The sequence below is a fragment of the Pseudophryne corroboree genome, chromosome 11 (assembly GCF_028390025.1).
Source record: "Pseudophryne corroboree isolate aPseCor3 chromosome 11, aPseCor3.hap2, whole genome shotgun sequence".
NCBI classification, from domain to species: Eukaryota; Metazoa; Chordata; class Amphibia; order Anura; family Myobatrachidae; genus Pseudophryne; species Pseudophryne corroboree.
Window position 1 is genome coordinate 325,067,326 of NC_086454.1, and position 12,522 is coordinate 325,079,847.

The 12,522-nt window shown below is 53.7% G+C and overlaps 1 protein-coding gene across 2 annotated transcripts in view; it reads right to left on the reverse strand.

The window, feature by feature from the left end:
• Positions 1-12,522, reverse strand: part of KLHL36 (kelch like family member 36) — a 55,664-nt gene that overhangs the window by 31,233 nt on the left and 11,909 nt on the right. For both annotated transcript variants that reach the window (XM_063945707.1, XM_063945706.1), the window contains one exon: positions 11,770-11,927. In XM_063945707.1, coding sequence (XP_063801777.1) covers positions 11,770-11,927 — 158 coding nt within the window. The remainder of the gene's footprint in view (positions 1-11,769; positions 11,928-12,522) is intronic.

The window sequence follows — 12,522 nt, forward strand, 5'->3', positions numbered from 1 at the left end:
GACTCGTGTGCAGTGATGCACCGATACCTGTTTTTGGTTTCAGGAGGTCTCTGACTAGAGATGACAGCTCCTTGGCTTTCTCCTGCGGGAGAAACACTTTTTTCTGTTCTGTGTCCAGAACCATCCCCAGGAACAGTAGGCGTGTGGTAGGAACCAGCTGTGACTTTGGAATGTATAGAATCCATCCGTGCTGTTGTAGCGCTTCCCGAGATAGTGCTACTCCGACCAACAACTGCTCCTTGGACCTCGCCTTTATAAGGAGATCGTCCAAGTACGGGATAATTAAAACTCCCTTTTTTTTTTTTTTGAAGGAGTATCATCATTTCTGCCATTACCTTGGTAAAGACCCTCGGTGCCGTGGACAGTCCAAACGGCAGTGTTTGGAATTGGTAATGGCAATCCTGTACCACAAATCTGAGGTACTCCTGGTGAGGATGGTAAATGGGGACATGTAGGTAAGCATCCTTGATGTCCAGGGATACCATGTAATCCCACTCCTCCAGGCTTGCAATAACCGCCCTGAGCGATTCCATCTTGAACTTGAATTTTCTTATGTATGTGTTCAAGGATTTCAAATTTAAAATGGGTCTCACCGAACCGTCCGGTTTCGGTACCACAAACAGTGTGGAATAGTAACCCCGTCCTTGTTGAAGTAGGGGCACCTTGACTATCACCTGCTGGGAATACAGCTTGTGAATTGCCTCTAGCACAGCCTCCCAGCCTGAGGGAGTTGTCGGCAAGGCAGATTTGAGGAAACGGCGGGGGGGAGACGCCTCGAATTCCAGCTTGTACCCCTGAGATACTACTTGAAGGATCCAGGGACCCTGTGAGCGAGCCCACTGATCGCTGAAATTTTTGAGGCGGCCCCCCACCGTACCTGGCTACGCCTGTGGAGCCCCCGCGTCATGCGGTGGACTCAGAGGAAGCGGGGGAAGAATTTTGATTCTGGGAACTGGCTGACTGGTGCAGCTTTTTCCCTCTTCCCTCATCTCTGTGCAGAAAGGAAGCGCCTTTGACCCGCTTGCTTTTCTGAAGCCGAAAGGACTGTACCTGATAATACAGTGCTTTCTTAGGCTGTGAGGAAACCTGAGGTAAAAAAATTTCTTCCCAGCTGTTGCTGTGGATACGAGGTCCCAGAGACCATCCCCAAACAATTCCTCACCCTTATAAGGCTCTATGTGCCTTTTAAAGTCAGCATCACCTGTCCAGTGTCGGGTCTCTAATACCCTCCTGACAGAATGGACATTGCATTAATTTTGGATGCCAGCCGGCAAAATATCCCTCTGTGCATCCCTCATATATAAGACGACGTCTTATGTTCGCAAAATAGTATCCCTGTTTGACAGGGTTACAGACCACGCTGCAGCAGCACTATCTGCAGGTCTCAGTCTAGTACCTGAGTGTGTAAATACAGACTTCAGGATAGCCTCCTGCTTTTTATCAGCAGGTACCTTCAAAGTGGCCGTATCCTAAGACGGCAGTGCCACCTTTTTTGACAAACGTGTGAGCGCCTTATCCACCCTAGGGGATATCTCCCAGCGTAACTTATCCTCTGGCGGGAAAGGGTACGCCATCAGTAACTTTTTAGAAATTACCAGTTTCTTATCGGGGGAACCCACGCTTTTCTACACTTCATTCACTCATTTGATGGGGAAACAAAACACTGCCTGCTTTTTCTCCCCAAACATAAAACCCTTTTATAGTGGTACTTGGGTTAATGTCAGAAATGTGTAACACATTTTATTTTTTATTGCCAGGATCGTGTAACGGATGTTCCTAGTGGATTGAGTATATGTCTCAACCTTGTCGACACTGGAGTCAGACTCCGTGTCGACATCTGTGTCTGCCATCTGAGGGAGCGGGCGTTTTTGAGCCCCTGATGGCCTCTGAGACGCCTGGGCAGGCGCGGGCTGAGAAGCCGGCTGTCCCATAGCTGTTACGTCATCCAGCCTTTTACGTAAGGAGTTGACACTGTCGGTTTATACCTGCCACCTATCCATCCACTCTGGTGTCGGCCCCACAGGGGGCGACATCACATTTATCAGCATCTGCTCTGCCATCACATAAGCCTCCTCATCAAACGTGTCGACACAGCCGTACCGACACACCGCACACACACAGGAAATGCTCTGACTGAGGACAGGACCCCACACAGCCCTTTGGGGAGACAGAGAGAGAGTATGCCAGCACACACCAGAGCGCTATATAATTTAGGGATTAACACTATATTGAGTGAATTTTTCCCAATAGCTGCTTGTATATACAACATTGCGCCTAAATTTTGTGCCCCCCCTCTCTTTTTAACCCTTTGAGCCTGCAAACTACAGGGGAGAGCCTGGGGAGCTGTCTTCCAGCTGCACTGTGAAAAGAAAATGGCGCCAGTGTGCTGAGGGAGATAGCTCCGCCCCTTTTTCGCAGACTTTTCTCCCGCTTTTTTATGGATTCTGGCAGAGGTATTTATCACATATATAGCCTCTGGGGCTATATATTGTGATATATTTGCCAGCCAAGGTGTTTTTATTGCTGCTCAGGGCGCCCCCCCCCCAGCGCCCTGCACCCTCAGTGACCGGAGTGTGAAGTGTGCATGAGGAGCAATGGCGCACAGCTGCAGTGCTGTGCGCTACCTTGGTGAAGACTGATGTCTTCTGCCGCCGATTTTCCGGACCTCTTCTTGCTTCTGGCTCTGTAAGGGGGACGGCGGCGCGGCTCCGGGAACGAACACCAAGGCCAGTTCCATGCGGTCGATCCCTCTGGAGCTAATGGTGTCCAGTAGCCTAAGAAGCCCAAGCTAGCTGCAAGCAGGTAGGTTCGCTTCTTCTCCCCTTAGTCCCTCGATGCAGTGAGCCTGTTGCCAGCAGGTCTCACTGTAAAATAAAAAAACTAAAATAAACTTTCTTTCTAGGAGCTCAGGAGAGCCCCTAGTGTACATCCAGCTCGGCCGGGCACAGAAATCTAACTGAGGCTTGGAGGAGGGTCATAGTGGGAGGAGCCAGTGCACACCAGGTAGTCTAAAAGCTTTCTTTTAGTTGTGCCCAGTCTCCTGCGGAGCCGCTATTCCCCATGGTCCTTTCGGAGTTCCCAGCATCCACTAGGACGTTAGAGAAAACATAATAAGCCACCAGACTATACTATCTTTAGACTTTATATATATTTATGAAAAGCAGTCAGACTGGAAATCAGCCTGTGAAAATCCATTTTGGTCATCTTTTTCTTTTCTTTCTCTTTCTTCTTTGAAACCATTCCTCCTTCTCCTATTCCTCTTCATATATCGTAGTCTGTTATACAGTTTGTATGACACATGTTATGATTTTACAGATATTCCATACAGTGAAATCTGGTCCAATACCATTTTAAAAAAATTATTATATTGCCTTTGAAGACACAAAAGATATTTGTCCAAATTTTGATCCTTTGGTATGTATTTAATGTACTCCTTAAAGTGTTATGAACAAAATTTTTTGTAACATACAATGAAAAGATGTTTATGGTATATTTTTGTATTATCTAGACCATACTGTACCCCTGATAAAGTCTGTAGGACGAAACGCGTTGGGTTAGGACAGGGTCTCTGTCATTGCTTCAGGAAAGAACATTTACTGTTTTTTGATTGAAATGGAATAATATCAACACAACTATTGTCTGTACAAATATATCTTATTGTCAACCTGGGCAAATTGTCAAACAGTTTTTACCAATTGTATGTTTTAAATAACAATAAAACTTCAATTTTAAGATTGTATTAGTAAACTTGTACATATCAAAGTACGACAAGCTCCCTGGGGAAATCTTTTCTCTATTTCTTCCAATATCATATCCCATCTAACAGGGGGTATCTTTCCCTAAGGTGTAGCTCTCCATACCATATAGCGCGAGAAAGGTCTTATCCCTTTTTAGCTATATATATATATATATATCTCCTATATATTTGCTCAAGTCTGTGACTCTGTGCCCGTAACGCTGGGCGGAGTCACAGCGGTGGGCGGAGTCACAGAGCCCGCCCACCACATGTGCAGCAAGTCTCTGCTCCTGCTGCCTGTCCATGTCACACCCCTTCCCCTCCCCCCCCCAGCAAATCTGACTAACCAGCCACGGCGCGCCGAACAACAACAACTGCTGCCCCCGGCATACACATTAGGAGGGACGGGTGGCGCAGGAGAAGGCTCTCATAGCCCTTCCTGCCCCGCGTACACAGACCTGCCGCCTCCTCCGCACACATCCAGCTGTCAGGAGCCGAGTGCTGCAGTGACGTCATCTCCTGCAGCACTCTCCTCCGGTCACATAGCCGGCACACACACTCTGCAGTCTCCGGGGGCTGCCAGCATCTACAGGCAAGCTGGAAACACCCCCGGAGCGAGAGAGAAAAGACCCGTGAGGCCACGCCCCTTTTACTCTAGGCCACGCCCCATTTCGCCGTGCGAGGGGGGGGGGGCCCTGGGGGAGGAAATGTCATAGTACAGACTGCTCTCCCACACCTGGTGACGTCTCTGGATACTGAACTATTTCACAGCCTGCAGCAGCCACCCACAGCCCCAACGGTGAGTCCCTCCGCCCATCCTACCCACTGTATGTCTGGTCACCACTTTACACAACTCCACCCCCTCCACTACTTCCCCCCCTTTCTTCATCAGCTTCCTCACTGGGGACCCTCCCTACCGCCCCGCGTCTCTGTATCCCCTCCCTACTGCCCCGCGTCTCTCTATCCCCTCCCAACCGCCCCGCGTCTCTCTATCCCCTCCCAACCGCCCCGCGTCTCTCTATCCCCTCCCAACCGCCCCGCGTCTCTTTCCCCTACCTACCGCCCCGCGTCTCTCTATCCCCTCCCAACCGCCCCGCGTCTCTTTCCCCTACCTACCGCCCCGCGTCTCTCTATCCCCTCCCAACCGCCCCACGTCTCTTTCCCCTCCCTACCGCCCCGCGTCTCTCTATCCCCTCCCAACCGCCCCGCGTCTCTCTGTCCCCTCCCTACCGCCCCGCGTCTCTGTCCCCTCCCTACCGCCCCGCGTCTCCCTGTCCCCTCCCTACCGGCCGCGTCTCTCTGTCCCCTCCCTACCGCCCCGCATCTCTCTATCCCCTCCCAACCGCCCGTGTCTCTCTGTCCCCTCCCTACCGCCCCGCGTCTCTGTATCCCCTCCCTACCGCCCCGCGTCTCTCTATCCCCTCCCAACCGCCCCGCGTCTCTTTCCCCTACCTACCGCCCCGCGTCTCTCTATCCCCTCCCAACCGCCCCGCGTCTCTCTGTCCCCTCCCTACCGCCCGTGTCTCTCTGTCCCCTCCCTACCGCCCAGCGTCTCTGTCCCCTCCCTACCGCCCCGCGTCTCCCTGTCCCCTCCCTACCGGCCGCGTCTCTCTGTCCCCTCCCTACCGCCCCGCGTCTCTCTATCCCCTCCCAACCGCCCCGTGTCTCTCTGTACCCTCCCTACCGCCCGCGTCTCTCTGACCCCTCCCTACCGCCCCGCGTCTCTCTGTCCCCTCCCTACCGCCCCGCGTCTCTATATCCCCTCCCTACCGCCCCGCCTCTACCACCCCGCGTCTCTCTGTCCCCTCCCTACCGCCCCACATCTCTGTATCCACTCCCTACCGCCCCGCGTCTCTCTGTCCCCTCCCTACCGCCCTGCGTCTGTCTGTCCCATCCCTACCGCCCCGTGTTTCTCTGTCCCCTCCCTATCGCCCCACGTCTTTGTATCCACTCCCTACCACCCTGCGTCTCTCTATCCCCTCCCTAACGCCCCGCGTCTCTCTTTCCCCTCCCTACCGCTCCACGTCTCTCTTTCCCCTCTCTACCGCCCCACGTCTCTCTTTCCCCTCCCTACCGCCCCGCCCCGCTGTATCCCCTCCCTAAGGCCCCATGTCTCTGTATCCCCTCCTCCCTACGCCTCTGTATCCCCACCTTACCGCCCCGCTTCTCTCTATCCCCTCCCTACCGCCCTGCGTTTCTCTATCCCCTCCCTACCACCCGCGTCTCTCTATCCCCTCCCTACCGCCCGCGTCTCTGTATCCCCTCCCTACCGCCCCGCGTCTCTGTATCCCCTCCCTACCGCCCCGCGTCTCTGTATCCCCTCCCTACCGCCCCGCGTCTCTGTATCCCCTCCCTACCACCCCGCGTCTCTGTATCCCCTCCCTACCACCCCGCGTCTCTGTATCCCCTCCCTATCGCCCCGCGTCTCTGTATCCCCTCCCTATCGCCCCGCGTCTCTCTATACCCTCCCTACCGCCCCGCATCTCTGTATCCCCTCCCTACCGCCCCGCGTCTCTGTATCCCCTTCCTACCGCCCTGCGTCTCTGTCCCCTCCGTACCGCCCCGCGTCTCTGTATCCTCTCCCTACCGCCATGCGTCTCATACACGGTCCATACCACCGGCTCCTTGATACCTCCCTGACAAACCCTCACCAGGAGGACAGGAGCCATAACCCCCTGCGGTGCCCCCCATAGTTACCGGTATATTGGTGATGCTCCGCTGTGCCGCCTCCTCCCTATCCCTCACTCTGCAAGTGCAGGGCGCAAGCCCAGCACCGAGCACATGACCGTGCTGTCCATGCCCATTGGCCTTGGGAGCAGCACCAGCCTGCGCACCCTCCTCCTACTGCACCTGAGGGGGGCACGCACATAGCGCATGCAGAGGGGACTGGTGCACCTGCGGCCGCGTGGAGACATTGCGTGCGCAACATGTCCGCGTTGCTACACCTGAAGGATGGTACGGTGTAGAGAGAGGACACAGCTGCCTCTGTTCCGCATTGTACCAGCACTCCTCTCTGTGTCTAATGACACCGTATACCTCTTCATGCGGGTATGTCTATATCACATACATCCTCATCTCCGTGTCCTATATATTGTTACACATACAATCATATAGTTATAGGTCCTGTACCCACCCCCCACCTGCATCCACCTCCCCCTCCACCCGCAGCATCTACGTACTCCCTGCCTCATCCGCCCCCCCCCCCCCCGCACCCGCTACATTCTGTACATCGTGCCCTGCAGGCACCGTTAACGCCGTCGCAAGGGCCTACACCCCTTCACCATCTCAAGCCCTTTCGTCGTGCAATATTTGACCACTGACAAACCTAGGAATGCAGGTAATACTCATACAAATATTGAACCCCAGCAAGGCGTGCAGGGGTTAAGGGGGCGTAGCCCCTTTCGACGGTGTGAAGAGCGCCCGTAGGGCGCGATGAATCGCCTAGTATATATATATATATATATATATATATATATATATATATATATATATACATATATACATACATACATACATACACATACAGCAGCAGCCGGCACTCCCGTTATATGACCAACTTGCTCCTAAGACAGAATCCAAAGGTATATACACATCCACAAAATGAACGGCACTCAGAGACCACAAAATAGTATAAAGTCACTTTTCTTGCCCTGGTCCTAATGACGGGGATCAACTCCCCAAAACGTGGATCACTGGATTACACTACTTTATACTATTTTGCGGTCTCTGAGTGCCGTTCATTTTGTGGATGTGTATATATATATATATATATATATATATATATATATATATATATATATCTCCTATATAATAGCCCAGATCTGTGACTTTGTGATTCATTTGCTAATGCTGGGCGGAGTCACAACACTGGGCGGAGTTAGTCAAATGAGTCACAGATCTGGCCAAATCTACAGGAGACTAGGAGCAGAAGCAGATAGTATGGGCATGGTACAGGCAGGAGTGCACACCTCCCAGCTTTCTGCAGGAGCTTTCTTCAGACAGGAGGGACACACACTCGGCGAAAAGGGGGCGTGGCTTCACGGGAGGGTCCCCGTTTTCATCAGTGAAGGGGCATGCCCAGCGCTCTGTGAGCTGCTGGCATGCCCCCAGGGGCTGATTATGAGTCCAGGGGGCCCAGAGCACTTGAGACAGGGAGCCCTATCTCATTGCTGTGCCTGCTGTGGGATTGGGGGCGTGGCCTAATCGCGGCCCGCGCGACAACGCCCCCTTATGCAAATTCCGAATATTTTTTTTTAATGGAATTTTGGCCCCTCAGCTAGGGCTAAATCCAGAGGAGGTGGTCGCTCCCCCCTACACACCCGCACAGGCAGAAGAAAGCAGGGAGACTGCTGCCTCCCTGCAACACCACAGACCTTCCAATATGCAGCAGCGTGTGCTGACTGTAGCACAATGCTGCCGTTGTTGCTGGCAGGACGGGGGGGGGGGGGGAGCTTCTGAGCTGGGACAGAGCTACTCCAGCCGGGGAGCCCCCTAAAACTGTGGGGCCAACGGTAAGTACCCCCTGCCCCCCCCCCCTTAATTCGGCTCTGCTGCTGGAACCCCCCCTTAATCCGTACCCCCTGATGCCCCCTCTCCCTCTGTCTCCACTATTCACCGCTGCTCTGCTAAGCAGAACAGCGAGTACAGGAGCTTTCCAACTGCCCCCCCACCGCGGGACACTGCGACCAGCGGGTGGGACAGCGGGACAGACCCCAAAAAATGGGACTGTCCCGCGAAAATCGGGACATTTGGGAGGTTTGGTTGTGTGAGTGGTATGTCATACAGACAGACGGGCACCGGCTCACTGTGTGCTTGACCCCCCACATCGGCATACTCAGCAGGGTCTCTCTGGCGCGGAGGAGCGTCACTTTCTGGCACACTCCACGCTTCTTAGCTGTAGTTTTGTGGGGCACCTGCCGCTGTGCAGGTTCCGTACTGCCTCTGTTATCTCCAGCCTCGGCAACCCCACCGCTAGCTGCAGCGCTGCCACCCGCAGTGAGGTGCGCCCAGCTCATTCACACAGTTTAGCTGGCGGGTAGCGCTGCAGAAATCCGAGCTGCTTGCAGGCTCCGACCCCCTCCTCCCTCCAGCCGCAGCGTCTCCTGGGAGCTAACCAGTCACTCCCAGTCTCCCATTACCACAGTACCCGGCAGCCGCGAGGTCCGCGCCGCGTGCATGCTATGACCCCCTCCTCCCTCCAGCCGCAGCATCTTCTGGGGGCTAACCAGTCATTTCCAGTCTCCCCTTACCACAGTGCCCGGCAGCTGCGCGAGGTCTGCGGTGTGTGACTGAGGAGGGTTGCGGACGGGCAGAGGAAGTAGGACTCCAGCCTGAGAGAGTCAGCCATGCCAGGTCTCCACCAGCAGCAGATCCCAACAGGTTGGAGTGGAACAGCAGCAGCCAGCAGCAGTGACTCCGGTAAGACACATCTGTCTGTCACCATTGTTCTGTCCCTAATACCAATCTCTCCCGTGCCCTGTGTTCTGTCATGTCCCTGTCACCCCTGGCCTTGCCCCGCCACCCTTATCCTGGCCCTGTCACCCTTATCCTGGCCCTTTCACCCTTATCCTGGCCCTGTCACCCTTATGCTGGCCCTGTTACCCCTATCCTGGCCCTGTCACCCCTGTGCTTGCCCTGCCACCCTTATCCTGGCCCTTTCACCCTTATCCTGGCACTGTCACCCTTATCCTGGCCCTGTCACCCTTATGCTGGCCCTTTTACCCCTATCCTGGCCCTGTCACCCCTGTGCTTGCCCTGTCAACCCTATACTGGCCCCGTCACCCCTGTCCTGGTCCTGCCGCCCCTACCCTGGCCCTGTCACCCCTATCCTGTCCCTGTCATTTCTGTCCTGGCCCCGTCGCCCCTGTCCTGGCCCCGTCACCCCTGTCCTGGCACCGTCACCCCTGTCCTGGCACCGTCACCCCTGTCCTGGCCCCGTCAACCCTGTTCTGACCCTGTCACCCCTGTCCTGGCCCTGTTACTGCATACCCTCCAACTACCTTTTTGGCAGGTACAGTACCCGCAGCGCCTCCAGACCTCTCCCCAATGCACCACACCTCCGCACCTTCCCCTCCACCACATGCGGCACTCCACCCCTCCCCCACATGCTGTGCCTCCAGACCCCCTACACCACCCGCGGCTCCCACTGCTCCGCCCCTTCACCACCCACAGCACCTCCAGGCCCCCTCCACCATTCACCCCCCTTATATGTCTCCCCCCACACCTGCCCCCCTCCACCCGCAGCATCTGCAGACACCCTCCTCCATCCGCGGTCCCCCCCCTCCCCCACCCCTCCCCCACCAATGGCACCCCCGCACCTGCCCCTCCACCACCTGCAGCACCTCCGGACGTCCTTCCCCATCCGCCGCACCACCCGTACCTGCCCCTACCCTACCCATGGTGCCTGCGGTCCCCTACCCCACCCCCGGCACTCCCGTCCCTTCCCATCCCACAGCACCTCCGGAACCCTTCACCCATCCACAACATCCCCACACCTGCCCCTCTCCCACCGGTGGCACCCCTGCCCCTCCCCCACCTGGAGTGCCTCCGGACCCCTCCCCCATCTGCATCCCCCACTCCTCTGCCCCTCCCCCACACGCAGCACCTTCCGAACCTTCCCCATCCGGGCCCCACCCCCACTTCTGCCCCCCCTCCACCCGCAGCATCTACAGACACCATCCGCAGTCCCCCCCGCACCCGCTACATTCTGTACATCGTGCTCTGCAGGTGCTGTTCACGCCGTCGCAAGGGGCTGCGCCTCCTTCACCATCGCACGCCCTTTCATTGTGCAATATTTAACCACTAACAAAGGAATGCAGGTAATACTCCATATAATACAAATATTAAACCCCAGAAAGGCATGCAAGGGTTAAGGGGGCGTAGCCCCTTGCGACGGTGTGAAGAGCGCCCGTAGGGCGCGATGAAGCACCTAGTATATATATATATACACATACATACATATACACACATATATGTATTTTCTCATACGCTAAGCTTACAGTGTCCTAATTCCAGTTGTGTAGAAACACTCAATAAAAAGAGGTGTATTAATAACCCCTATTTGCTAACTATAGGGTGAATGTAGCGAATCTCTTGTATTGGCTATAGTTTCTGGGATGTAAAGGTCATTGATTAGTTTGTGTTGCCGATATCACTTCCTTTGGCATCAGTTACTCTCACTGTAACGCATTGGTGCCTTCTCCTGTACGGTGTGCCCAGCTCATGTGGTTTATGGCTCCCTACATCATTACCGTACACAGATAAGAACCTTTCCTGCGTTGATTACTGCTGCTAGCCATTGTTACACAAACAGACACACGGCTACCAAATGTTTCCTTCTATGGTTACTGTAGGGCAGGAATAACCAAGATACGGCCAATGCTGTGTAAATTAATATATGGTATAGCGGCAACAAATATATAGCATAACAATATAAATAATAAATAAAATGAAATAGGAAAAAAAAACAAAAAAAAAACTATTAATGGAAATAAAACATAACGTATAAATAAGTGCACGGAGAGTAAATGTTCAGGAGTTACACATTCCAGCATGTCCAGCCATAGTTTTGCTATGAGGGCATTCTTGAACTGTGGCAGGGCATGCTGGGATGTGTAGTTCCATAGCAGCTGGATTTGAATGCTCTACTATAGTGTCTGTTAGGAGAATGACAGTGGTCATTGATAGATAAATAAATAAAAAATAAATTTCAGCATTCAGGATTATAGATCCCGTATCGGTAATCTCCTGGACATCAGCCCAAAACTCCACATCGCATGGTTTCCTGCTCACTGAAAGTTAGTGATAAACTGCAGAACCAGCGTCCGCCACCAGAGGGCCGGAAGAATGGATTTCCCACAGGATCATGCTCAGTCCTGGCGATAGATTTTGGGATAGGTGTGTGCCACGTGCCTACGGCCACTGATGGTGAAGCGTGTGCTCACCTTGGCCAACACGATGTATTGGTGATGTGAGTGAATTAGGCAGAACTGAACAAGATGTGATGATTGCATATAACAAAAGGTTATAGTCACCTGGGTAGCTCGGATACATAGTTCCAGGTATCACGCTGTGGGCAGTAGATCTCGGCGGACGAGAGGGCTCCATTCTCGTTCCTCCCGCCAACTGCCACAAGTTTGTCGGTCACCGCTGCCAAATAAAAGTCCACGCGATGCTGTTTCATGCAGGCCATCTGTCAAGGTTTGTGGTCAAGTTTCAAGGAGACAAAACAATACGTGAGAAATATGTCCGTCACAGGGTGGTAGGGGGGAGGCAATACAACGGACAGTGCTCAGGAACCTAAAGCTTCATGGGTCTGTGTGATTTGCTTAGTCTTCTTAGTAACTGGAACGCCTGGAACAGATCAGTCCGGTGACACCTAAATCCAGTCCAAAGGGCATATTACCAGCGCATGTTGTGGCATAGTTAGTACCACCATTATAAGTTGCGTCACCTGTGCTCCAGCAAGGAGATATGGAAAACGTCCTGTTAGGGTGCCCTGAGGACTGGATTTGGGAGACATTGGATTAGTTGTGTTACACAAACGGGTGCTCGGCCCTTAATCACAATTTTTTATTAATTTGCTGCAAATAAGGAATGGCCCTGTGACCCAGAAGGCACGCTTATGCAGGGGTCCCGGAATAAGTCACAGACCGGGCGTAAGCCATTGTATATAAAATAATATGAATGTTAGATATGGCAAAATTATAAATTCCAACATAAGGATGTAAAACACAAACCCATACTGACCCCATTGCCATCGCTCACACTGCTGAAGCCCCCCCCCC